We start from the raw sequence: 27628 nt of genomic DNA, 5'->3' as shown, positions 1-27628 counted from the left end.
TTCTTAACAGTATTAAGTAGCACTGCTCTTCTCCAAAAGTTGAAATTAAAGTAAAGCAAGAAGTTTTTCTCCAGTGTTAAATGTTCTTGTTTTCCTTTCTGCAGGGGAATAACAAATTAAGTACTGTAGGATTTCCCCTGTTTGCATCACATTCTACAGGAGAAATATTTGACTGATGCTATAATTAATATAATAATGCTATATTTGTACTTAAGTTTGCATTGATTTTAATGTTTCTGCCATTTATATTACTATTTTTCTCTTAAGTACATTCAAAATCTTTTTGAAAAAAACCATTTTTCTCTTAAAACCTGCTGTCTTCTGGTGTAATGATTACGTTTGGGATACAGTTTATTACAGTTGACAAAGCAGAACTGACGAGTAGTGGTTATTGTTTTGAAGCCCTCACAGGTGGGCTGGCAAAGCCAAAGGGCCGGGAGTCCTGCTAGCGGTTTGTTTAAATTTAGGAAACACAGAGAAACCCTTGACGACCAGAAACCGAAGGGGGGCAAGGAAAGCGGGAGACGCGGTGGTTTTCCAGCTGGTTGTTTTTTGACAGCTGTTGCCTCTGGGACTCAGAAGTCTGGCACGGGAAGTCCCAGAGGGATCGGGAAACACTGAGGTAAGCGCGCTCGGGTTTGCCCAGGGAAAACAAACACGCTCCGCTGGCAGAGGCTCGGTCCCGCCGCCGCTCTCGCCCCCGCTCGCGGGGCGCGTCCCCTCAGCCGGGGACACCCGCACGGGCCCGCCCGCCCCGCCCCGCGTGCGAGCGCGCAGGCTCCGCCCGCGCGGGCGACCCCGGCCCGCGCGCGCCCCACCTGTGCCGGGCGGGGCGGGGGCAAGGACGGACGGAGGGACGGAGGGACGGAGGGGTCGGGACGGCGGTGGCCGAGCTGAGACGCGGCCGCCTCGGTCCGGCCGGAGCGGGGCTGCGGCGCTCGCCAGCCGGTGCCGCGCTGCGAACCTCTTTCCTCCCGTCCGGGAGGCAGCCGAGGTAAGGGCGGGCGGCGCCCCGCGGCTCGGCAGGTGCCGGCGGGGACCTTGCTCAATGTCACGGCACCGGGAATGCCCGGGCGGCCAGAGCCGGAGCCCCCGGTCCAGCTCGCCCGCTCCGCGCCCGCCGCCGGGCGAACTTTGCCGTGCCGGAGCCGCGGGTAGCGGGTCCCCGCCGTGCCCGCCCGCCCGGGCGGGATGGATGGGCGGGATGGGTGGGTGGGGTTTGTCGGCGTCTCCGCAGCCTCGTCTGTTTCCAGAAGGGATAAAGCGCGTCTCTAAATAGGTCAGGGGCTTCGACAGCGCGGGGGATTTGCGTAACGATTTGTGTTACGTGGGAAAGGTGCGGGGCTGCTTCTCCCGGGCTCCGAGGCTGGACGGAGCGCTGCTTTCCTGGCATACCGAGGGACTTCTAAGAAAAATAGTTGCATGAGCACAGCTAGGCTTTGTTGTGTTATAAATCCGTAGGACTTCGGCAAAGTTAAATTTCTTCAGCAAAGGAGGAATTAACCTACATGGAGGAGTTATCCTTGATGAGCTAATTACCCATGGTGAGTGTAAGTGCTCGGCATCGCAAGCCCGTTGACGGTGATGACGTGCTTAAAATGTTAAAGTTTGTGTCCTGGTGACATTGTTTCAAAACGTGAAGGAGGGGTAGGTCCAAGATTGTGTTTTCTGTGGCTATAGGCACGAAATTTCTTTGTTTCAGAGGAATTGTTAGAATATTCATGCCTGTGTGAAGGCTTGTGTTTATTTTTTCTTATTTTTGACTCCTGAATAAACTTTGGAACTCTCTTCATGGGTTTTAAATCTTGTGGGCTTGGCACTAGGTCTTTATTGTTATGTTTGAGTTGAAAAGTCTGTAAATGGAAAAGTTAGAGAAGCGTGGCACTGTGAGCACTCAGAAGTTTAAATAAATCTTCAAAAAAAACCGTTTAACTGCAGCTAACTACTACTTATAGGAGAAGGGAGATGATAATTTTATTTCCCATACTTTCTGCTGCTTTTTTAGTGATGTCTTTGACAAAGTATAAAAATGAGGTGCAAAACAAGTCCTCTGTTGCTGTCAAGAACCTGTATGGTTTTTTATCTGAATTAAATGTAATGTGAAACAGTTGTGTAAAAACCTGAAGTCACTGGGGAGACATCTGTGTGATTGCAAGTAGATGTAGACAAAGCACTGCTGCTGCAGGTCCAGAACAAGAGGCAATGGCAGGATACCGGTGAGATGCTCAGGCTGGTGGATGGAGGGAGAACATGCTTTTTGAAGCTTCTGCCTCTCACGGCAGCATTGTGCTCGGCCGTGGATGCAGCCACCCCCTGCCCTGTTATTGCAGTTCTGAAAAGGGGAAAAAGGCGTCTCTTTGCGTAGTCCAGAGCTGACACTAGATTGGTTCGAATGGGTTATGCCGCTTCTCCTTTCACAAAGAAGTAATTTGGCTGCTCCTTTCAATTGACCAGATCAGTAGACGGCTTAGAGGGATGAGGTTTTCCTTCTCCTTTGTTTCTAAGGCGTTCCTCCATAGTTGCAAACTTTTTTCTGGTGTTCTGTCTTGCCAGATGGGTTTTCTGTACCTCACACCTTTTGCAGTGAATGGGAATTGAGAGGCTTGTGGGAACCCTGAAAGCAGAAATAAGCTGTGTTGTGAAATTGATCCCATTACTAATGTTTCTTTCAATTGTTTGGTTTAGTAATCCAGAAGGAAGTAAGAAATTAGAAAGGAAACAATCCTCTAACATGATATTTTCACTAAGTTCTTGTATATTTTTTCCCCTAATTAATTACGTAATGGATGCTTGGTTAAATTTAGCAGTATTAACAAAAACTAGCAGGTGTCAAGATCCTGTGTTGTTTTTGCCTCTTCCTGCACTAGCGGGAGCTGTCCATCCCTCTGTGCTCCCTCTGCACTGCACACATTCTCACAATAGATCAACATACATCAGCACCAATTTCTCTTAACCAACTGTTTTTCACTGTCTGCATGTTTTTTGGGTTTTTTTTTAATGCTTTGGATTTCTCAGCTAAGTTTTAATTGAGACGGTATCTTCCTACTTGAGTTGATCAGGGATAAGGCGTTATAAAAGCAGGAAAAAGCCTTGTGGAAGATAATCTTTTGGGGGAGTGTAGGCTTGTTAGTTAATTAGCTCTGGAAGTCCTAAGATTTTGAACAGCAATGAGGATTACTGCATAAAACATAACAGATGCTTTACAGTTGTTGCAGTTTTTTCTCTTCAGGTTACCACAAGGGATTGTGGTTTGAGAATATTTGCTCTTAAGAGTTTGAGAATTTATGAAATGGGGCATCCACATGGCTTTCAAAATAAGCATATGGTACAGCTGTGGTAGTCTCCAATCTTGAAGCATTCATCAGGCTGTGTTGGGATGTAACTGAGTATGGAAGTGGAGTGCAAGGTTCTCTCTAGTGTACTGAAATACACTGCAAAGCTTAGGTCATCTGTAGTTAATGGGAAGAAAAGATGACTTTGCAGTCTGAATAGCTTGCTTTCTGAAATTCTGCTATCGCTTTGTGTTATGCTTTAAACCCTTTGGAATTCCTTGAATGACAACTTATATCAGGTAAATATTTTGTTTCTGTAACTTTTGCCTTACATTCGAAAATTGTGGTACTTAATATATGTCACCCATTAAGATACAAGTGTGAATATTGTATCTTATGTGATCCTGAATCACCTCTGATGCAGGGAATGTAGAGGCAGATGTTAAATGCCATAATATTCCAGCTAACAAAGGGGAAATTTACCCAAATCCGTAGAATACACTTGACATCTTTTATCCTCAGGCTGATGAATGCACAGAGAGTTGAAGGAATTACAGGAACTTCACTCTCCTGTGTGACTGTAATAACCCTCTAGCTGCATAGGTTCCAAGATTTTAACCACATGCTCACTTGCCTAACTACAGATGCAGCTCAAATGTTGGTTGAAGGGCTATTTTCTATGGTCATTTTGCCCACAAGTGCAAAATGTACAGGTTGTTTTCAAAGGTAAAATTTCTCTTTTTACTGCAGTTTCACAAAGCATGCATAATCTTACAATAGGAAGTTTATGGTTTTCATTATTTAACAAAGGCCAGTGTTTTTAAAACAAAACATTTAAGACATTTTGAAAATTTGTGTCCTAAGGATTTTTTAATTTTTTTTTCACAAAATTAGTATGTTTTCTGATTTTATGTAATGCACAGAGTGAGCAGGGTAATTATGACAAAAATCGTATCTGCACCATGCAGTCATTTGACATCATTCTGTATTGTTGGAGAAAATGCTGCAAAACAGTAGCTAGTACTCTAATACAGTAACATTCATTAGAATCACATATTATTAAGTAAGCATTGCTTAATTTATGGCATCAATATTGTGTTGGTAAAAATAACAAAATATTTGGTAATTTGGTTTGGTATAATGTGTCTTTTAGTGATAGGACGCGAGGGTCTTACTCTGCCATGAATAAAGCCTTTTTTTTTGATGTCCTGTAATGCATCACATTTCATGAAGTTGAGCTAATATTTTGAAGAGTGATGGATCATGTCCATGAACTTTCACACTTTTGTTATTTCCCTTCTAAGTGATTGTTTTTCTCAGATCATTTGCAATAATTCTTTTGAATTTCTCAAATGTGAAGCTTAGTCTTAACATGCTGTACATTTTGCGTGTAACTGTGATTTTTCTTATATATTTGCTAAAGTCGACAATGCTTTCTATAAACATATTAACTGACATGTTAAAAATTCATTAGACAACCTGATCTTCCAAGGCTTGTAAAAATAGAAGCCTTGTAAACCAATCTAACTATATCAGTGCAGTCCCAGTCCTTTGCTTATCAGTATTGGTACCTTAACAGTTTGCTCCTGCTGAACTGCCAGACAGATCTTTTAATGACAGATGGTGCAAATACACCACAGTTCTAGGCATGTTAGAACTGTGCAGTTTACACTATTGAGGATTATTTGAATATGAGCAAGTTAGGCTGTTAGGAAAACACTGTTAATGCTTAATTCCTCAGTGAAATTATTCAATAAAATTTTGTTTATTGACAACAGCTTTTTTTTTGTTATCAAACATTTAGAATAAGGAATTTAAGAGGGCAGTAGCTAAACATGAGTACAAGCAGAAGCTTTAGACAGCTGAAGTCCTTCTTTCCTCACTTCATATACCTAAAGTTGTTTTGATTACATAGCCTTCTGTTTAAGTTTCACAGGTTTTAAAATGTTGTAGGTTTGCCTTGAACACAGAGATAGCATTAAATAGGTTTCAGTTTACAAACAGGTGAAAAGCATTTTCTTCTGCAGCAGAATGCAGGCTCTGCATAACTATCTTGATTCATAGTTTTCTAGGCTTTTCCCTGGTGATTTTGCTGTGTGACAGGATGATGGGTTGTGGTATTGGTAAAGTGCTATGATTTTGAAATAAACTGGACAGCGTTTCATTACTCTTGGCTTTCTACTGGCAAACTGTTCAGTGCAGTCATGCCAGTGCTGAAAGTATGGTGAACTTGGTGCACACCTGCAGCTAAGTCAGTCATTCTGCGTGTGAGGTAGGGTAATCTTGTCTCCTAGAGCACACTGATTCACTCCGAGAGATGTCTCACTAAGTCTCCACTTGAAAACAAACCACAAAACTTAAAGCCAGTGTGCTCTGTTATAGTATCCATTACTTGCCCCTGCGTGGCAGGGAAGGTGATCCTTAAGAGTGAGGTAGGTCTTGTGTATAGAGGAAGACTATGTAACTACTTACTACAGGCACTGAAGAACAGTAACTGAAATGATAGTGTTGATGGCAGGAGAGCAAAGTAAAATTAACTTGACATGAAATTTGAATTATATTGTGACTTCAAAAAGAACTTTTTTTTTTTTTTTTTGTTTTGTTTGGTTGGTTGGTTTTGGTTTTTTTGTTTTTTTTAGGGGGATGTTTTGCTTGGGTTTTTTGTTTGTTTGTTTGTTTTCTTTTTTGTGTGTGTGTGTTTTGTTTGTTTGTTTGTTTTCTGTGCCATGGTATTTTTAAATTTTATGAGGCTTTTGGTGCATCACAGCAGCCAATGTGCTGCCATTCTACAACCAGTGTGGTCTCATACTGAGTGGTTCCTAATTGAGTTATTTCATGGTGGCTGGTGTAGTGCTGATTCCCAGCAGAGGATGTCCCCTGCTGAATCTTTAACACTTCTCAGCGTTACTGAACTTGTAAGATCTAATGAGTTTATAGCATAAATGGTTATGGCTGTAGCCCTGTTGTTCTCTCTATAAATACTTGTGCAGGTACCAGAAAGTTAAACATATGGTAGGAGGTTCTGTTTAATAACACAGCCTGTTTTGTTTTAATTTGACAATTCTCAGTACATCCCATCTAAATAGAGTAGACTGTCAGGACACCTTAGTCCTATTATAATTTGATATAATTTCAAAGATCAATTAGTTTAAGGATCAGTGATGTGACAGGCCCTGTTAGTATAGTATGCATTAAAGCGGGAGGGGGAAAAAAAGTTTCATGTGATTTGCATGTCATTTAGTTTATACCTTGCAGTGTTTATTTATATCTGTCATAATTTTGAGCTTTAAAAAACCCCTTGTTTTCCTAAGCCAGAAAAAAAAAATAATTAGCAGATACTCATTATCAAGGTGTATTCCAGAGAAGATGAGTTTGTGTAAGATATTAAGTAAACACTCTAAAAGCTTTTACTCTGCCCTGTGCAGCAAGATTTTCAAAGAAGATATAGGAACATCCTAATAGGATTTTATAATAAAAATGCTAATAAAAGCTAGCAGAGGAGTAGCTAGTCTCTTTCTTTGCATGATTGCATATGACAAAAAAAATAAAATTACACAGTCTTTCTTCCTTTGGCCACCTGATAATATTAGGATGGTAAGTCTTTGCCTTTAAGTTGTGAATGCACATAAGTGCCTAGGTGCACTGCAATTTTCTTTTAAAATGAGATTATTTAATACATGTTACAATTAAGAAAACCCCTTATAAGTCTACATCAAAGCTTATGGAAAAAGATTCTGCCTTTGTCTACTTGTGTGGTCTGTTATCTGCAATGCAGGTGCACTCTATGCCAGACATGCATATTTGGTAGACTGTGGGACCTGTGCATAGTCAGTACCGTGTTTGATGCTCATCTGGGTTCCTTGTTAATCAGAGAAACAAGAATACCCACATTATAGACCTCAAACAGCATTAAAAGTTGCAAAGTTAGGAATTTGAAAATTATGAAATGCCAGAAAGTGTTGCCTTTACAACCATAGCTGAACTCGTTGGTGTGTATAATTAAGAGTAATTTTTGTTTTGTTTTACTTTTTCTTGTAAGACTCTCATCAGGCTTTGTGCACAGGATAGGTAATGTATGCTTCAACAACAGTAAAAAAAATAATCTTTGCAACACTTTCATGACATGAATAAATTTAATTCTCCTCATGTAGGGGGAAACTTCAGTGCAGAGATGGGTCTTCAGCAATGTCAGATGCTCAGTTTGAGTAGTGGGGACTGATATGTCAACACTTTGAATGATGCAGTGCATTCTCACAGCTGAGTCTCTGTTGTCTTGAATGGCAGCATGAGCATTCAGTGCTTCTATCAACTAGAGTTTACAGTTGTTGAGTTAGGCTTCCAGGAAAGGTGTATGCAATTAGTGATTGTGGAAGGATTGATTTAAGCAACTTGCCCAGCATTACTCGCAGCTCTGTGGTAGAGCCCAGGTTGTGGATAGATTCTGCACTGCAGCATTTAAATGCCCTAACCTTGAGAGAGTCTTTTTCTCTTGCAGTCTCCTGCTTTTCTTCCAACTTCTACAGCATAGGACACAGGGTATTTTTTTTCGGGAGATAGCTGTTCTTATGACTTACATTTTTTGTCTTGACTACTCTCCTCTGTGAGGAGAGGGAAAATACGATCTTGTAATTTAGAGAGCCTATTACTTGGGTTTTGTAGAAAAGCAAGCTGTTCTACCCTAAGGAATCATGGTAAATCTTGAATTTTTCATCAGTGAGTGCTTTTCAAATGGTTAAAACTAGAGCCTGCCTTCTTGAGCTTATGTAGTGACTAAAGAAATAGATTTCATGCTACTGTGTGGCATAGTGTTAGAGGCTTGATGTGCTTTATGTTTCGCTGGTACTTGCTCAGGTATTGTCAGATCCCACTTTGAAGAACTTCAGCACATTCTTTTAGACAGGTGACATCAGAAGCAGCAGAATCTTATTGTCAAGTTTGACAGCCACGATGGGGTTATGACACTCCTAAGTCCCATAAGTAATATGAAAATTATTAAGTACTGTAACATATGGGTAGGGATATTTGGTGCTATTGCCTTATTCTATATAGACTTAAACTACTGAAAATGAATATATATTGTTTGTAAATATATAACATAAATTTTGAAGATGGAAATTACTCTTTTTTAGAAGTATCTGACAGTCCTGAAGCTTTAGAGAGTAAGTCCTATCAGGAGCACTGGAGGAAGCTGGGGTTGTTTAGCCTGGAGCAAAGGAGGCTCAGGGGTGACATTATTGCTCTTTACAACTATGTGAAGGGATGTGGGGCTGGTCCTTTTCTCCCAGACAGCTACTGCCAGGACAAGAGGAACTGACCTTAAGCTATGCCAAAGGAGGTTCAGATTAGACATCAGGGAGAATTTCTTCACTGAAAGGTTGGTTAAGCATTGGAATGGGCTGCCTGGGGAACTGATGGAGTAAGCATCCCTGGAGGTGTTCAAGAAACGACTGGACATGGCACTTAGTGCTATGGTTTAGTTGACAAGGTGGCGTGTGGTCAAAGGTTGGACTTGATGATCTTGAAGGCCTTTTCCGACCTTAATGATGCTGCGTTTCTATGATTTTTACTGATCAAGATTTGAATAAGACTAAATCCACTATACTCAGGGACCCCTTCTTTACTGCAGGCAGGTTACAGATGCTCTGGAACAAGTGAAATTCCTGAAAGACTAGACAAGACCCACCTACAATGCATTTTCTTTCTCTTTCAAACAGGTTTGAGAAAACATTTCAAGGAAATTCTTTGTCTCCCCTCAGCATATGGGTTAGTCTCACCAACTCATGAATGTTACAAAAATAGCTTGAGAAACCAGACAGTGGAACTTTACAAACTTCAACAAGTATCAGAGAAATGTGCATTGCTGATCAGTAATAACAAATGTTGACAGAACCAATGTCAAAATCTGATTATGTTGTCAATTTCCTAGTTTGGCTATACTGTCAGCTATGTTGCAATGCCATATAAATTTGTTGAGTCTCAATTATCCCCTCATAATTACAATGTATCATGTAACTCAAATAGGATAGGGTAATGAGAGGTAGACAAACCAGGAATGGTGTAACACTTGTTTTTAACTCTGAGTGATTTTGCATTAGCCAATATTTCTACGTAGAACTTGGTGGTGGCTTGTTGTTGCAGTGTAAAAGATCTGGAAAAATCATGCCCTTAAAGGACCTCTCTTAAGTGTTATTTGTAGTTCTCAGAAGCTTTTCACCTTTTTTCTTAACTGTAAATTAGAATGTTAATCAAGTTTCTGTATCATAGTTTTGTAAGACAGGATGTGAATTTTTTTTCTCCATTTGTACAGCGGACATGTAGATCTTGAGCAAGGATAGGAAAACTTCCTTCTCGTTGAAAGGAAAAGATTTATACTAACCTGATTTGGTGAATGTTTAGAAGAAAGAAAGGAAGTACATGCTGGTGTTAAACCCCAGATGCCATGACACGGAAGGACTGAAGGAGTCTGTGGCTGACAGGAACATGTGGGGTTTGTAATCTCCACATGCAGCACCATGGCCACTTCCTTCCTCATGCTGTATGCAGCTGATCGGAGGTTGTTTTACCATGTGGTTGTGATGACTGTGGGAACTGTCATGGAGAGTTAGGAGTCAACATCACGTTTCATACTGAGCATGGAAGGCTTGGCAGATTTGCTGTTGTGTACTACTACCGTAAAAACGTGCTTGTAATATTAACATGATGGAGCAGCTCTTGTTTTTAAAGAGCTGGAGATTGACATTTTGTGAATCACAGCGTGACACTGCATCAAAGTTTTGACTGTTTCTGATTGTGTATTTTTTTACTAAATACATATATTCTTGAATCTGTTCCTATCATTTATTGTTGTGTGGCTTCTTCCATCTTATGAGAACTCTCAAATTCCTTTTATGTCAATTTGTTGCAAAAAGCTGGTTTATTTTAAAATTTCTTATAAGGTTGAAGTAGCTGGATTTGGGCTACAGAAGTATTTTATGTTGTTTAAAGGGATCATTTCAGCTTGCATTTCCGAATGGACTAGTTTCCAAAAGTGAGCATTGCTGGTTTTTTTAAGAACTGTCAGAATCTCTCTAAAATGCTTGTTACTAGGATTTGTATTTCATGTTTTTCCATAAAGCCAAAGGCAGAACTTAATTCACTTATCAGAGTACTGCCAAATGCTTCTTGGAATTAGTAGGATAGCATGAAGATTTCAAACTTCCTCAAGATTGCTTTGAATTGTTCAAGTTGCAGGGGAGTAGTGAGATGTGGCTTTTGTAGGCTGACTGCAGACAACCCCGCCTGGTCCTTGCTGCTTCTAAACATCCTCTACACCTTCCTCTTTGTTGTCCCCTCAGGCAGATTTAATGTCTTGGTCTTTGGCCTTTCCTTCAGCAGCTGTATTTCTTGGCTATTCTAATTTCTTGACCCCTGTATTGGCTTGGTGAGCTTAGTATCTGACCTAGTTGTGTATTTGATCCATGTCCCCCTTCCTGATTACAGCCTAACTCAACAAATGGCAAGAGTGGCCAGCAACTCACGGGGTTTCTTGAAATACCTCAGTAAAATATGGATGCTGCCCCATTTTTAATAAAAATTATTTTGAGCCCCTTTTCCGGTCAGTGAAGCCTGAAATAAAAGTGTATTTTTAAAAATTTCACATACCCTTCTTTTTTTTTCTTCAGTAGAAAAAAAGAATGCCCTTTAAAAATCTTAATTGTCAAAGTTATGTATTCATTTAGAGTGGAAAAATATTTGTTCTTCCTTGTTTTAAGATATTTAGTGGGAAACCACAGTTAGGAAAATGGAGTATAAGACTATCATGTAAGCACTTGACTATTTCTTGCAGTTACACGTTGAGACTGATGCCTATGTATATTTTGAAAAAATAAATATAGGTAATAATTACTTAGAAATTCATTTTCTTGTGTTTGATGAATTGCTTCAGTAGCTCCAATTATTAGATCACTTAGAAGAAGTTGAAGAAGGAATAAAAATTTTACATGTATCCGTAACTAAAAATCCTTTAGAGAAAAAGTTCTTGGACTTAGAGGATCATCCTTGTGTTCTATTTTTATAGGGCCTTGGTATAAAAAGTTTCTCACCTACTTACGTATACTCTCAGTATCACAGTAATATTATGCATACTTAAAAGCCTTCTTGGGTTGTGAGATATATATATATATAAATTTCAGTTAACATGTCTGCATCAAATTTACCTCTAACCCTTCAATGAAGATCTTTTTTAAGGCATAATTGCATTGACTGAAAAATCTAGTATAAGTAAAAAGATTGTTTTTTCTCAAATGAGGATTATCTTATTGACAAAGAAATTCTGCAAATAGCCTGAAGTTTAGCACTTAAGTTTAACTGCTAAATTTAGGTACATTTGTAGAGCATATAGAGATTTCTTGGGTTGTGAATGTCTGTCTTCAGAAGCATAGGAGTTTGTTCTAATTAGAAAACAATTGAGTAAGTTCAAAGACTGTATATGAGACTGCACTGCAGCACATGTGTGCAAGGCAGAATGGTCTCTTGTTAAAAAGAAAGAAAGGGTGAGTCAGGGTTTCATGGTGCTTCCCTGCCAGGAAATTAAATATTGATATTTTTCAGATAGTAATGCTCAACTCTTAGAGAAAATACCTATCTACTTGAAATGTCTTTTAATATTTTACAATATATTATACAAAATACGGCCAACTTTAGAGTTGTCTTATATGCAACAATGTAAAATTTTATGCTTACCTGACTCTTTAATTAGCTCTCATTCTGTCTCACGTGATTTATAGCTCCCTGACTCCTACGTAAAAGTGATATATGACTTAATGAAGCGGAAAGCCAGAGTGGGCTCACACCTCTAGTTGTGTAATGGTTTCCTGTAGCTTGGTAAATTGTGTGCTGGAGGAGAAGCAGCCGTAAGCATCTTCTCATTTATTATGGCAAGGATGTAAAAGTCCATGTTGCTGTGACTTGTGGTTGTTTGCTTCCTTGTCACATACACAATTCATTGGAGCGAGGAGGGAATGTGGCTCTTTCATAAAGCATAAAAATAGCAGGTAAGAAAAAAAATGCAGATGTAATCTTTCTTGCTCAAACTTAGTTTAATGCAGCTGTTTGACATATTTGGAATCTAACCTTTTGTTGATACTAGAGAAATAGTGTTCCAGCATGATTTAATTTCAATAACAGGCTGTAAAATCTTTACCCAACTGTTTTTCTTAGTTAAGGGGTTTTGAGGAGGTTTTTTCCAAATGGCTACTTTGACTGTTTATGTAAGTTTTTTGAAGAAGAGGTAATTTTTTGCTGTCTTACTCTTACACTTGAAGTTTCTCTAGTTATGTTTCTGTTAGTTTCAGGATATTTGTCATTACAGCATCTTTGATATGATGGTTCTGATATATTTAATTACAATACTGTAAAGTCAAATAAATTAATTATGGATTCTTAATAGTTTAAGTGGTCTAAGCATGTCTTCTGGAATGGAAAGGGGAAAAAAAATCAGGAATATCAGAGAAATGAGCTGACTTCAGCCTTGTTTGGATCTCCAGAAATAATTTGATTTCTATTTGGGGCAGCAGCTTTCACGAATTACTGTGGGGAGTCATCTGAAATACAAGGACCAGAATGAGAGATCCTTTTTATTTACTGTGCAGCTGCATAGCTTCTGCCAAAAGTGCAGTAACATTACAGGTATGTTTCTGGCACCTGTGTGGGACAGAAACACACACACTTATTTCGGAATCTGTTGTGATCTCCAGCCATTTTCCTACATATTCCAGGAAGTGGCCATTCCTTATTTAGTCTGCAGTCATGTCTCTATGGAGCCACAAAGGCTAGAGTCTTTCCTGGCTCTCATCTGAGGGTTGTGGTTTGCCCTGAGAGATTTGTAGTTTGTAGATCCATCTTCACACACCCACCCCCTGCCTTGTGAAGTTTGGACTTACTGCTATGAATCTGCAAAGAACTGTGTGGTATCTTTTTAGATTACACATGAACTACTGAGTTTGTAAGTGAAGACCGTTACCTGCTCCCATGACGGGAGAGACGGTTTCTGGCATAAATTCTGGAGTTCAGAGGTGGTAATGTTTTGCTATTGCCAGGTGTTTTTAGGTATCTGGGGAAAAAATAACAACAACATCCCTTCTTCCAAGTGTTCTCTAAGCACTGGCAGTGGGTCTAATTGGGCAAGTGGGTTGTGTGAGTCATTGTTGCATTTGAATCCCTGGGTTTTGGGCTCTCTTCGTTCTTTTAAATGTCTGTAGAAGAGAAACTCTGCTTCGCCACTTTACAATTGCAGTTTGTGCTTACTTCATATTTGCAGTTAAACAGAAATACAGTATTCAAGGGAATATGCAACCTTATCAGGTTGTGGTAGAACTTTAGAAATTAGTGAAAAGTGAAGATTACTGCTCTTGGAAAGGTAGATCAGTTCTCTGTATTTGGTGATGTGTTAAGTTGTAATTCCAGAAGTGAATTACAGAAGCTTTCCCAGCATTTTTGAAATGGTTGCAACTTTTCAAACAAGCTGTAGTTTCTGTTAGACCTTTCAAGGAAGATGTTTTGTAATGCATAATAGGGGTCTTGCTCAAAGTACAAGGAACATCAAAAGGGCCATTTACAGAGTAAGTAGTGTACATGGCATTCACTGAATAATCCTGGAAGTACTCACTGCCAGAATGGCAAACTTCATAATGCAATCCCCCTCATGCCCTATGTGCTGCTTTGTAAGATGATATGCCTCACTCCTGTCAAATCTGGATGGAGGCTTTTTAAATGTTTGTGTGACAGGGTGTGTCTCTGTTGTGACAGTTGTGATTCCTGATTCTCTGTGTGTGTGTAAGCTCACGCATCACTATGAGGTAGGCTGAGGACACCAGCTGAGAGCAGTGCTGCATGTGAATGAGGGTACCTTAAGAAAGTGGACTTTTTCCTAGTTTATGACCTAAACTAGAAAGACTTTTACTTAACATGAAATATGAGCACCCGCGTTGAGGTATTTTAAGTAAGCATGTTTCTATTTGTGTGAGTTAATAGCTACAGATGCTATTAAGATCATCCAACATCTCCATTTCATTTGGTAATGTTTTATCCAATTCTGAGTAAGCTTGTCCTAGCTTAACTTGGGATATAATAAGTTATATTTTACAAAGTGATGTGTTTTGTAGGGAGTTGGCATTTTTCTACGTAAGAAATATACATGTTGGTGAATATAAAAGGGTGACACTGATAAGACCTTTATATACAAAGGTGTTTGCAGACTCGCTATTATTACTGAAGTATTCAGTTGTTTCTTCTGTTCCCAGCTCTGACATTTTTTGAGATACAGATATATTGATGTACTCGGCTCCAATCATGCAACTGTATTTGCATTTACTTCTCTCATTTTCTAGGGACACTACTGCATGCTCACTGATCCACCTGTGCAGAAGCATTTGTGAGATCAGAGCCTAAGCATATTACTGCTAAACGTAATTAGGTGCTAGACTCGTGCTGTAGTGCAGTTTCTTCCAAGCGAAGATTAACTGAAGAACAGGAACGACTGAGGACACTTTAAGTGCTGAATCCTTGGAAAACCATTCTGAAGAGGCAGATTTTAAAATTGGTAATTGAGAACTGTGAGCTGTTACAATGTGTAACTCCTTACTGAACAATGACTTTTAAAATGTTCCTCTTTGCTCAGTCTTATTTTAAAGAATAAATAAGTTTTCCTGTGAAATAATTTGATCAAACAGTAGTATCTGTGTATTAGTAAATTGGCTATTTGCTGCTAGTTTTGCTGACAAATCTTTCTTCTTTGTTTGTATAAGAAATTTGAAATGACTATGTAAAAGGCAGGGTCAGTATGATCAAATCAAGTATATTATACATTACAAAACTTGAATGGAATATTTTATTAAAATGGCAACAGTAGATGCCAGTACTGGCACTGTTTAGGCTTCTTTTAGGAACCTTGGGATTAGTGTTCATCTGTCCCATAAAGGACACAAATCATTTAGATTAGAAGTAATCTGATTGCATTGAAGTACAAATTATAGCACAAAGGCCATTCAAGTGGGTTAAGTGACCAGGGTTGGTAAACACCATATGACTGCTGATTGGTCGATGAAAGAGTATTAACTGAAAGATAATGATGGATTTTAATCCAAATCTCTAAAGCGCAACAGCTGTAGTTCCCAAATGAGTTCACTCATAGACAGACTTTTAGTACACTGATTTATTTGTTCCTATTTCTCTTGCACAAGAATTAATTTGAAATATAATTCATTATTCCTATATACAATATAGCTATTCCACACAGCTTGCTTTCATTAGATTTCCAATCTACTTTCAGTTAGTGAGTTCACTGTGATTTTTGTGTGCATTGGAGAAATTGCAGTGTTTTTATTTCAGTGTTCTGCAATATGCTGAGGTAAATTGTTAATGTGACTTGGTTTAGGAAATTCAGCTGCTGTTCTTCCTTGTTCACGTCTCTTATTAACATAGTATGAAATCTAATTAAGTATTTAAAAAAAATAAAGGCAAACTGGATAACTGGTATTCCATATGAACTTTTTTCCAGAATGCTTACTAGTAATGCCTAAGAATGGCAGGTAAATGCTTATCACTGATAATAAATTATGTGAATTTGTGTAGTGTGTTTTATTTCAGTGCCTATATGTAGTTTAAAAATGGAAATTGCATTGCATAACAATTAATTTTGATAGCCCGAGAGCAAGGAGTGGCAGCTCTTTAGGACTGCAGTGTAACAATGTTTAAGATGCGAAATGAAAAATGTAGGCAGGTTGTATTTATCTGTATTTATTAATTACTTCAGTGCTGGAGTTGCTATTGCAATAAGAATTTTGGCTGGAGAGTTTCAGGTTAAGTTTTCCCTGAAAATTTGTACTTACTCTGAAATAAGCACTTTCATTAAAGGAATCAGATGAATGTCTGCAAAAAAAAAAGTAATTTAACTTTGTGGTTTGCTGGTCCATCTCTCTATTTGATTTTGGAGGCTCAACAAGAGACCAGATCCTTAGTTATTGTTTACAGTCCAAGTAGTCAGACACAGGAAAAGTAAAGTCTTTCAAAATTATACTGTTTCATCTTATTTGTCTTTGTATCTAAAAAATGTGCATAATAAAACCATTCCTCTGTTGGTATTCAGGATTTATTCAGATAATCTAGATAAGATATACCCTGCTGCCAAGAGCAGGCATTAGATCTGCCTGTGTACTATACCTACAGATTGTTTTGATAGCAAAAATGGAGTCATTAGTGCCTGGGTCATGTTTTGTCCTTTTGATGTAGACACACCTAATGCTGTAGCACATGTAAGTAACTATGGAACTTCTCCTTTGTATTTACAGTTAATTCAAAATTCGGTTAGAGAAACTTTGTCTGGTAAAAAAGTTATTAAGACCTTTGCAAAATTGGGAGGATATTGGTCACTGCGTGTTGAAAGGAGACCTTGAATGCAGTTATGTTGCAGAAATGCCTTTAGAAAATAATGACAAAAAACGTATGACCTACCTCTGCTTGGTTTTGGAGCCTATGAAGTCTTATTTTAATTTGTTTTCTTATAAATGTAATAGATACTTCTTAGTTATTAAAACATAATAATTTTCTCCCTGAAAAGCTGGATAAAAGAGACTTCCAGTAAATGGTAAATATACTGCAGGTGCTATCTCGAGAGTTAAAACTATTTAAGTATGTGTAAGCATTTGGATAACTACTACTACTTCACGGAAAGGGTAAAGCGAGAGAATCTGACAAGGTGCCCAGAATATGTTTTACATGTGTGCATGTGTCTTGTGTGTATATGCTTGGCCCAGCAGAAGCAATGGAAAATTATGGTGTCACGTATCATATTTGCTCAAGCAGTTGCACAAGAACTTTGGTCTGCCCAAAGTTAGCATAGGAGATAAAATGTAACAGGTTATTCTATCCTGTTTCATGTGTTGACAGACTAAACATGTCTTACAGTTTTTGGAATTTTGATTGTGGTTGATCGTTAGATGATTACCTGTGTGATTTTTTTGGTTATTGGAGTTTATGAAGCTGGGCAAATCAAATCTAAAGGTGGTGGGAATGAGATTCCTCCCCTTCTTTGTACCAGTCATCTTTTGGAAACTTTGCAGCGCGAGGAATGTAAGGCTGAGCCACAAGTATGCAGTGAGAAACTCAATAAAATGCAAATGGTGATTGTTCCATGAATTTCTCCTAAGAATTTTTCATGATCCAATGTAAACCTTGAATATCTTTAGAGAAAAAGATCAAGATGGATCGATCCTAGGATATAGTAATACTGGCTGAAGGTTCTACTACAGTGTCTGTGGTTGCACTGAGCTAGAGAGATAGCCTTTAAGAGGCTTCTTTCTCCCTATTGCCTTTTTTTTTTCTTGTGTTTTGGGTTTTTTTGCTTATTTTTCAGGAGATATTTTTCATATCTCAAAGGAGGAGAGCAGGGATTAGGATACAGCCCCATTTCCTGAAGAATATTTGTTGATCATCTCTAGCACAGCTACAGCTGCCACCCAAGCCATGCCCAAGTTCAAAACATGAGCAGGATTGTGGAGACTGTCACAGTATCAGCCTGGTTCACAAAGAATCTCTGTATTGAAAGACCTTATTAGTTAAAAGTGTTTGAAAACCAAAGCTGCTACCTCACCTCTCAGTTTGATTCCTACCCTGAATTTATGGAAAAAATTCTGTTAAACAGAAACAAACAAAAAACACTTTGAAAGTTGCTTCTGTAAAATTCCGAGTTCTTAGGTTTTCAGTTTTTCCATTTTTGATGCCTGTTTGACAGTGCTGAAACAGATGCTCTTGATGCTGTTTAATGACTATGCAATTTCTGAAAATAACGTTTTGACAGAATTGATTATTTTCTAGAGAAAACTTTGGCTACAAACCAGGATTTTACACAGGGAAGTAGAAAATGTAATTGGAAAATTTTTAGCTATATATATTTGGAAATTTCTTCTGGAAACTAAGTCCTTAATATCCATTCCTTTATAAGGATATTTTGTGATATCTTTGAACTCTGCTTGCTTTCCTGTGTGGTCCACTGTGGCAGATGACAGTCTGTTTCTGCTGACAATTGAACTGGGCTTTTTTGGTTCATTTTTTAGCTAAGGACTGATAAATATATAAAAACAATAAAGTGACATTTAATTGACAGTTTGGGTTACTGACTGAATAGGCCATTTAGCATAAACAGAATGAATTACAATAGCTGAGAACTCTCACTTAATTGCTATGACTAATGAAGCATGATTAAACAAATAAAAAAATTGACTTGTATATGGTTTAGAAGTATTTTGTAAAATGAACTAGTGATTCCTAACCTTCCTGCTTTTCAGGGATAAGGAAGCATTAACGCTGCAATTGCAACACTGATGAGTCTCCATCTGGTATTCAGGAAACTGATTTGATTATTGCTCGTGATGAGTTCCAGCTGAGATGGGTGTAGAGAAGGGTTCTGGTCAGGGAAAAGGAGATCCTGTTTTGTTAGGGGGAGACTTCCTCAGTCTTGGAAAATAAAGGCTAAAGGAATCATATAATCATAGATTAGTTTGGGTTGGAGGGGACCTGGGCCGTGGGCAGGGACACCTTACTCTAGATGAGGTTGCTCAAAGCCCCATCCAGCCTGGCCTTGAATACTGCCAGGAATAGGGCATCCAAAACTTGTCTGGGCAACCTGTTTCAGAGTAAACTACACTCTTTCAGTTTGAAGCCATTACCATGTGTTCTGTCACTATATGCCCTTGTGAAAAGGGGGAAGTTGTGGGAACATGGGTGAAGAGAAAACACCTGCCTTCTGATGCATTTATGGACTGCACACAGCAGAGAAAGAGAAACTAAACTAACAACCAGCGTTTAGTTGGCTGGAGATCACTCTGAAAAACCTTCTATGACCAAATACACGCCTGATTATTCAGAGTTTATCCTGGCTGAAGTACATGAGGACTTAAAGGTCTTTTATTTTAAGTCTTAAGATTCTTACAATGATAAAGCAAAGCAGCAGTCCAGAACTTGTTCAAGTGTGTGGCTGAAAGAATATTAATGCTCCTGCCTAAACATTGTCAGCTCTGAACATTCAAAAATCTTATCAGATCTAGAAGACATTGAAATTGGTTTCTCTTTAGTTCTCTTCAGGTCTCATGTTTTCAGTCAGCTCTTCAAGGATTAGAAGGGTATTTAAAAGGCTAGAGATCCTGGGGATTTTTGACTGCATGACCCAGGCTTAAGAAAAATGCCTAATACTTCAAGATACAATTCTGAGAGCTAGCAGCCTTGAATTGGTGAGAGGAGTGTTATAAGCAAAAGTGACATCATATTGATAAATTGTTTTTTTCCTAAGTGAACCTTTCTAAATGTTTCATGTTTCAAAATCTCACGTTTGTGATGTCAGCACAGGAGGCCTGTTCAACCTGCTGGGTCCATTAAGGCAGTAAGTGTGTTTAAAATTGTCTTTTAGCAGAAATTGTATTCAGTTACCAGCTATTCAGCAAAGTATAACTTGAGCACAGGCCAACCAGATAAGCCAGTATAAGAGAGCAAGATTCTTCATTAATTGGAGAATTTATGAGAGGAATTGTTTATCATAATGATGTTTTGCATTATGAAGTCAATTGTCTGATTATTGCAAAAGGAATGTGTGGGTTTTTTTTTTTTATTTCTTTATTAATAAAATGTTTAGGAATTTGAAAACCACCAAATGTATCCAAGGAATGCGACAACTCTGACACGGGAGGGAGCTCTACTGAAATAAGGTATAGAAGTCAGCTTTATTGCAATCTTAAAGTTGCAAAGGGCTTTTCAAAGTGAATGACTGGAAAAAAAAATGAGAGTAAAGTGGGCTTCTGAGGGATAACTTCAGCTGAGAATGCTGAAGTAAAAGCTTCTTGTTGTGCATCTCAGCATTTTCAAGTGCAAAAAATATATATTCTGCTCACATTTTCATCTTTCTGGGGGTTATATTTATTCAGAGGAGATTAACAGGCAATTTTCAGTGTGACTGCCTTCATCAAAAGTTTATCCCTTTGCAAAATGACGTGTTTTTTTACTTTTTATAGAAGCAGTATGCTTGAATGTCTGTGAAGACTTCAGAGTCATAGTTGTAAAATGAAAGGTGGAATAATGGTTATATTCCTAAGGAAATGCCAGTTTTATGCAGGATGGCAGTACAAGACTAACTGTGACGTGTATAATTTTGTTTGTCAGATCTTTTTGTCTTAAATAAATTTGTGATATTGAGTTTTAAATACATTTATGATTACATGGCCATTTGATAAACCCGTGTGTTCTGCAGATAGCTGCACTAGGATGCATAGATTAGTTTTTGTGGTCTCTGCAGTAGAGGAAGGAGTCTGGGATGACTTAAAAACAACCAACACTTTGTTCTGGTTTTGGCTGGGGTAGAGTTTACTTTCTTCACAGTGGCTGGTATGGGGCTTTGGTTTGCATTTGTGCTGAACACAGGGTTTATAGTATAGTGATGTTTTTGCTATTTCAGCGCAAATCCAAAACACAGCCCCATACCAGCCACTGTGAAGAAAGTAAACTCTACCCCAGCCAAAATCAGCACGCAATTTTGCTAAGTCATTTAAAGAATAGTAAGGAAATGTGCTTAAGGAGAATGGAGAAGCTCTACCTCATGCCTCATATTGCCTCTGGTTGCTTGTGAGGGGAGAAAGGAATCCTTCTCTTTACAGGTACTTTCCCAGATTTTCTTTCTTCAGTTAGTCCCTGCTTTTTCTTAGGAGCTAAGCTGTCATTTGCTGGTGACTGGTGTATTCTGTTCTTCTGCCCTTCATGGTGTGAATGCTGGAGGAGGTGATGCACTTGTGCTGGCTGGAGGCATCTTCAGCATTTGCTGCCGGGCTTCCAGGAGGATCTTTGCTGATGCAGCTGTGTTGGTGTGGCCTGTAGCACCAGGGACTCTTAAAGTGTAGGGCACCTGCAGAGACCTTGCAACCCCTGTCTCTCATTACTGTGCAGTACAGCCCTTCATGATCTCTCTCCTTTGTATCCTGTTTTTCTGATATTTATGATGTAAAGGCAATTTGGCCATGTTTTGAAATTTTACTTCATGAGAGTTGATCTTAAGCAATACTTCCTCCCCTCTCCATGCAGAAACAGTGACGTAACCTTTACAATTGTGCAAGGTTAATTCCCTGCCTCATTGAAAAGTTTTCATGTACTTGGTGATTTAAAAAAGGTTTGGAAAAATGCTCCTGTGGATGTATTTTTCTATTTTCTCTGCTTGTTTTGGATATTTATCAGTGTACAAAAAGAAATTTAGTCAGATGACTTTAAAAGAATGTGTAGAATTATTTTATGTAGTTTGAGTGCTTAATAGTCTGGATGGGATTCACTGTATTTTCTATTAACCATCTATAAATGGATATGACAGATGAAGCAAGTAAGAGGGAGTTTATGCTGTTTGTGAGGCACTCAGAAGATATCACACTAGTTCTGCTTTTCAATTGACTTTTTATGTATATATAGTATGAGCAGGAGGATAAGAAGACTACAGAGACACAGAAGTAGGAAAAGAATTGGGGTGGGCTAGAATTAATATGGAGACCAGCTATCAAAATGATAGCAGTAGATATATTGCAAGATAAGGAGGCAGAAAAAAACATCCTCTCGGCAAGAAAGAAAATTCTGAAAATTTTTTTTCGGGTCAAGGAAAACTGTAGATTCTGAAGAATTTCATCTTGCTTTGTGGTCTCAGGTTCCCTCTGAGCTCGTGGGCTGTGTGTGCCTTTTGCCACTGATCACAGTGAGAAACCTTAGCTGCTCTCAGGGTGTTAGGTGGGCCCAGCAGAACAGTATAACTTGTTCTTGATTGACTGCATGTCTTCTACAGTGCAAATTACCCTTCTTTTACTGGGTATTTAGAGAGCTACAGCCTCCTGATTTGTCTGATTTTAAAATAAACCTAAACTAACCTAGTAGGTCTCAACAAATCTTATAAACTTGACAGCAGATGGTCCATGCTTTTTGTTTAGCCCTGCATATACTATCTTGGTGGGTGGTAACTGCCTTAGGACAAAATCAGCATCCCACCAGTCACCATCTGGGATGGCAGATGATATGTGGGACTGTCATGAATAAGCATTCTGATGTTTGTAAATGTCTGAAGGAAGATACTGCTCGTTAACATGGCAGTTGGTATGCAGTCGCCACCATGAGAAACTCACTTTATGCAGTAATCAACAAAAGCTGAATTGTGTGCCTTGGGTCCACCTCCTTAACATGGGTGGGTGTGATTCCTCCATAGTTTGTTCATTTTGATGGTCAACTTGAATGGCTCTTGTTTTGGCAGATCTTTAGTCTTTGTCAGTGCCTTTGTGCTAAAAAAATTTCTTCTCTGAGGTACTGTGCCAGCAGTGATATTTAGATGCCTCATATTGGATTATACCTGATGCTGATAGTGAGCACAAATGCATGCTATGAAATGTGCCCTTGCTTTAACAGTGTAGCCTGAGCTGATGGGGAAAGGGAGGAGACAATTTGGAGACAAAGGTGTAAAATTGCTTGCAAAAGAATACCCCATAGTTTTGCTCCAGATGCAGGAATGGAAATACTCATCTCTTCTACTTCTGTTTTCCCTTGTCCCGTAGTGGGGATGCACAGACAGAGCACTGAACCACGAGGATATCCACAGACCACTTCCCTTCTCCTCTCTGTTCCTGGCTCTGTGCACTAAGCCTCTCTTCTGAACATAAGTGCTTTGAGAAACACTGTTTAAACTAGTTTTGTTTGGAAGGGTTGCTTGCCATTCATGTGGCAGGTTCTTTATTTAGAGTATTTTAGACAGTAAAGCTGGTCTTGTAGGAAACTCTGAGTTGTATCACGTACAAATATCTTTGAAAGGAAGAAATCTGTGCATCTATCATGCAATTTGATTCCTGCTGCAGTTAGAACATCCATTTTAGTTTGTGTTAAAGCATTCACACTTAGCTGATCTGTGTACCTGCTGAAACAGGTATTGTAGAATGACAGAATGGTTTGAGTTGGAAGGGACCTTAAAGTTCATCTAGTTCCAAATCCACTGCCACAGACAGGGGAACTTTCCACTAGTCTGGGTTGCTCAGGGCCCCATCCAATCTGACCTTGAACAATTCCAGGAATGGGAAATCCACCACTTCTTTGGGCAACCTGTTCCAGTGGCTCACCATCCTCATAGTGAATAATTCTTCCTATTATCTAATCTAGACCTCCCCTCTTTCAGTTTGAAGCCCTTTCCCCTTGTCCTATCACTCCATGCCCTTGTGAAAAGCCCCTGTCCAGCTCTTTCGTAGCCCCTTGAGATGCTGGAAGGTGCTCTAAGGTCTCCCCAGGGACTTCTCCAGCCTGAACAAACCCAACTTTCTTAGCCTGGTATCATAGGAAAGGTGCTTCAGTCTTCTAATCATCTTGTGACCCTCCTCTGGACTTTCTCCACCAGGTTCATGTCCTTCTTATGTTGGGGGCCTCAGAGCTGTATGAAACAACAGTTTAATGAAGTGCCATCTACAAGCTGACTTGATTATTAATTTCTTCAGGGCTTCTAGGATAGTTGGTATAGAATATCTATGGAAGTGCAGGGCTTAAAATGTTTATGCAGTTGAATGCTGTTGGAATTGCCAGTGGACCTTTGGTATGAATGTTTTGGGATGCTGAGTATCTTCAAGTGTTTTTTATTATTAAGTATGATATGCAAATAGTATACTGATTTTATACAAATGAATAATAAAAGGGAATAAACCCAAACAACCTCTCACATGAATTCTTAATTCAGGTACTACTGTTCAGCTTAACTCTAACCTTTACATTTTATGTCTAAAAGTTTATAAAAACCAAATTAGATTAATGCAATAGTATGGTTGCAGTGGCTGGAATGCACAGAAGTGAGAAGCGTTTGTCAGCCAGATTTGTATGAGCAAATGCACTCACTCTAATGGGCTCATAATTGAGGGGAGAGCAGCGTGGATTATTTACAGCATGAAAGCAAATGCATAGGCTATTTCTGGATCAGGGTGTAAAATGTCAGCAAAACTAGCAAAAGGCTGGCTTTTTTTTTTAATGAATGGAAGGGTGTATTTTTTTTATGGAATAAGACAGGTATTCAGAATGGATTTTGCAGGCAGGAGTCACTTCAAGCTTGAGGTGAGTGGCAGCTCGAGTTTAGGAGAGGTCTGTGCAGGTCTCTGTATGGGCAGGAGGAATTAGGGAGTGGCTGTATCTTCAATTTCACCAGAGAATTCTGAATTCATTAACAGAACAAAATATGCTTAGTCGTGGTTCCTTTAAACACGGAAAAGGGGAGAAATGAAAGGTTAAATTCAGGTCAATGCTGACTTAACCTCGTCTTTTCCTGCAGGTGGCTTCAAACTAGGTGATGCACTTGCCTATTATGGGCTGTCACTACCAGTTGGATGATTCTCTTATAACTGGATCATAAATCTTAAGTAGTTAATAACAGAAAGCAGGAGTGATGTCCCTTTATGTTTGTACTATAAGGGAACATTGGTTTCAATATCTCTTCTGTTCCAAAAGAGAATCAGTAGTTTACATGGACATTGACAGCCTCTTACAAATGACTAATTGGGGACCATCTTTTTAGGAGCACTTTAGGAGTGACATTGACTGCCACTGATTATGCTTGCAGTTTTCTGTTCTTTATATTCTTAGTGCTGCCAATCAAGCCGATATATCTGGATCTCACACTGTTTCTGAATGTAGCTAGTTCTTTGTTCATGCCCAGCTATTATTTTCACACAATCCTCACACTTCTTGTCCTTGTATCCAAGAGCACTTTCACAGCATTACCAGGCTTTACGCTGAACTAATGGTTTCCGGTGCAACTTATATTCATCTCCTACTATTGTCAGACTTAGGAACAAGACAGCTGTCTACCAGGCCTGACTTTCTGTTGTGACTTCCTTTTATGCTCAGGTGAATTCTTGATATTTTTAAGAAAGGTCGGAAATGATTTTTGCTTCCTGAGACCAACCAAAGATTTATTTACTCTTCAAATGTGATTATGCTCAAGCAAGATAAAACAATAGCTAGGTACAAATACCCTGGAGGAACCTCACATTACATCAGTGGGTTTTGGTCTTTATTTGTACAAGTTCATGCCCTGAACAGGGTTTTTTTTATACAAAATTAAAACAGATGCTTCACTAGAAGTATATTTCATCTTGAACCACTTCTCCAGTTAGTTAAAACCCATTTGCTAAGCAGTTGGTCTTAGGTTATCTTATGTTTTAAGAGATGATTATTAAATGTAGAAAAATAATTTGTTTTTTTTTTTTTTTTTTTTTTTAAAAAAACCTATCTTTTGTAGTCCTTTTATTGTTGAAGGCAGGTTCAGACTATATTCTCTACATTATTTTCCCTTTATAGGTCTATTTTCAGCCCTTCTAAGTTGTAAAATCTGTGAAGATCCATCTAATTAAAGTTTTGTGTTATTTAATGTTTTTCTGTGGAGAAATACAAGGAATCCTTTCATTTAAAAGAGTATTTGGATCTAATATTTTGAAAGATAAAAGTAAAAATCCCAGTCTGGAAACTTTGTAGAGCTCTAGAGATTTAAGAATAGTCTTAGAAAATTATCTTAGAAGCAGTATAATTCAATTTATTTATAGACGGTTCCCTGGTCTCAAGGAAGCAGATTGTGAAAGTGGGCAAAATTGGGAATACACATAAGAAAACTCACTTTGCTCCTTTCTACTTTGAAAAATTTAGCTTTTTAAAATTTTGAGGATTTGCTGTTAAAATGCTTTGTAATTTTCACATGTTCAACCTATTAAAAGTATCCTATCTATTTTTTTAACTCTTTTTTTGATGGCTGCTTGACATTTTGGCATGTGTGATGTTTTAATCCTGCCTTTTTCCAGCAAAGAACTCATTTTAAGTCTGTCTATTTTTGTGGTGTGGTTTGTTTTTTTTTGTTTTTCTTCTTCCTGGGTGTTGCTTTAGAAACACAGCATATTTGGGATTTAGGTCTTTAACAGAAAACTAGAATTCCTGGATGAAATAGGATGTAAATATGACCAGATACTGACAATCAGTGATGGTTGGCATGAAATGGACTTCTTTTTTTTTTTTTATTTTTTTTTATGAGGACACTAGAACACAGACTGGAGCATGTGGTACAGGATTGACTATGCTGCAGATAGCATACTAGGAGTAGCAAATGTGGATATTGGGAATGTTGTGTGGATTTATTCAACAGACTTGATGTTAGATAAAGCTAAGGGAGCTGAGTGCCATTTTTCTAGAAGGTCTGTTGTCTCTAATAGGCTTATGTATGTGTAGGGGAGGACAAATGTCTAAAATGACATAAAAAGCCATGTGTTGGACACCTTGGGCATTTAGATATTCTTCTACAATTAGCTAAGAGTACTTAGAGTGCCAGTTCACTTGGAGGTAAGTAGTGGCTTAATGACAGACTGCTGAGTAGAAGGCACCAACTTGTCAAATGGTTCATCAAGCAAAATCATATTATGATAATTCTGGAAAACTATCTGTTCCTCTTGAAGCATAATCCAAGATAGCTGTCTGGACTCCAAACTTGATTAACCTGCTTGGCAGCAGTCTGGTATGTCAGGTGAGGATCTATCTCTTTGGCATATAAGTTGATGTGTAAATAGATTCTTGTATTTTTGTTAATATTAAGATGCCAGAAATCTGTAAGTATGGGGGCAGGAAAGGACCAACCTTATAATCAGAGCTAGCTACAAACATTGGCACGTGCCAATGCAGTCAGTGATAATCTATGTTGAGAGTGATTTCATTTACTCCAGTTCAGCTGAGCTCACAGTCTAGTACAGTAGGTCTAATTTTAGGTTTCTTTAACATGGAAATTTTCAAGGCTAGTGTAAAGCAAAGCAAAATACTAGCTACTTGAATGTTTTCAGTTTTCTGAATTACCTTGTACTGAACAGCTAATGTTTGTGTTGTGAAACAACCATCTGTTTTTATAGTTTAAAGAGAGTCTCCTTCAAATGTTAAATACTCTAAAATGTGTTAGTGAAGAGGCTGTCAGCCATTTGTCATACTACACCATTCAAAACTTTTCATGCACAGTGATAGCAAGCTGACTTTCTATTCCTCTTCATATTGATAAACTAGCAGCAAAATAAAAGCTAAAAAATTACTTAGCCTGGTTTGGTCAGTGTACCATGACTGACTGATTATTCTTTACCTGTTCTAAGGAATGAAAATGTGTTTAGTTTCCTGAACCATCCGGTTTTTACTGTAACTTTGAATTAAAACATTCCATGTATTTTGGGAGCAGAGATGAAAGACATAACACAGAGTTCATCAAATGTGTATGGATGGGTAATAAATACTTTGACAGGTAGAGATGTTGCTGAATATGGTGCCTCCTTGAG

At 38.5% G+C, this 27628-nt stretch overlaps 1 protein-coding gene across 2 annotated transcripts in view; it reads left to right on the top strand.

The window, feature by feature from the left end:
• The first annotated feature begins 1226 nt into the window (after positions 1–1226).
• The window catches only part of ZNF385B (zinc finger protein 385B), a 163163-nt gene continuing 136761 nt past the window's right edge, over positions 1227–27628 (top strand). Inside the window, exon 1 of one of the 2 annotated variants that reach the window (XM_051787300.1) lies at positions 1227–1544. Coding sequence is in view for 1 of the 2 variants with exons in the window: in XM_051787298.1 (XP_051643258.1) it covers positions 22497–22500 (4 nt within the window). In the remaining variant the exon portion in view is untranslated. Of the gene's footprint in view, positions 1545–22481; positions 22501–27628 lie in introns of those variants that run through there. The other variant, XM_051787298.1, reaches the window with a different exon arrangement.

Source organism: Manacus candei, unplaced genomic scaffold (assembly GCF_025592945.1).
Source record: "Manacus candei isolate 608988 ecotype Guabito, Panama unplaced genomic scaffold, ASM2559294v1 h1tg000023l, whole genome shotgun sequence".
Taxonomy (NCBI): domain Eukaryota; kingdom Metazoa; phylum Chordata; class Aves; order Passeriformes; family Pipridae; genus Manacus; species Manacus candei.
Note: the sequence above shows the minus strand (reverse complement) of the source record. Positions and strands in the feature narration are given on the sequence as shown.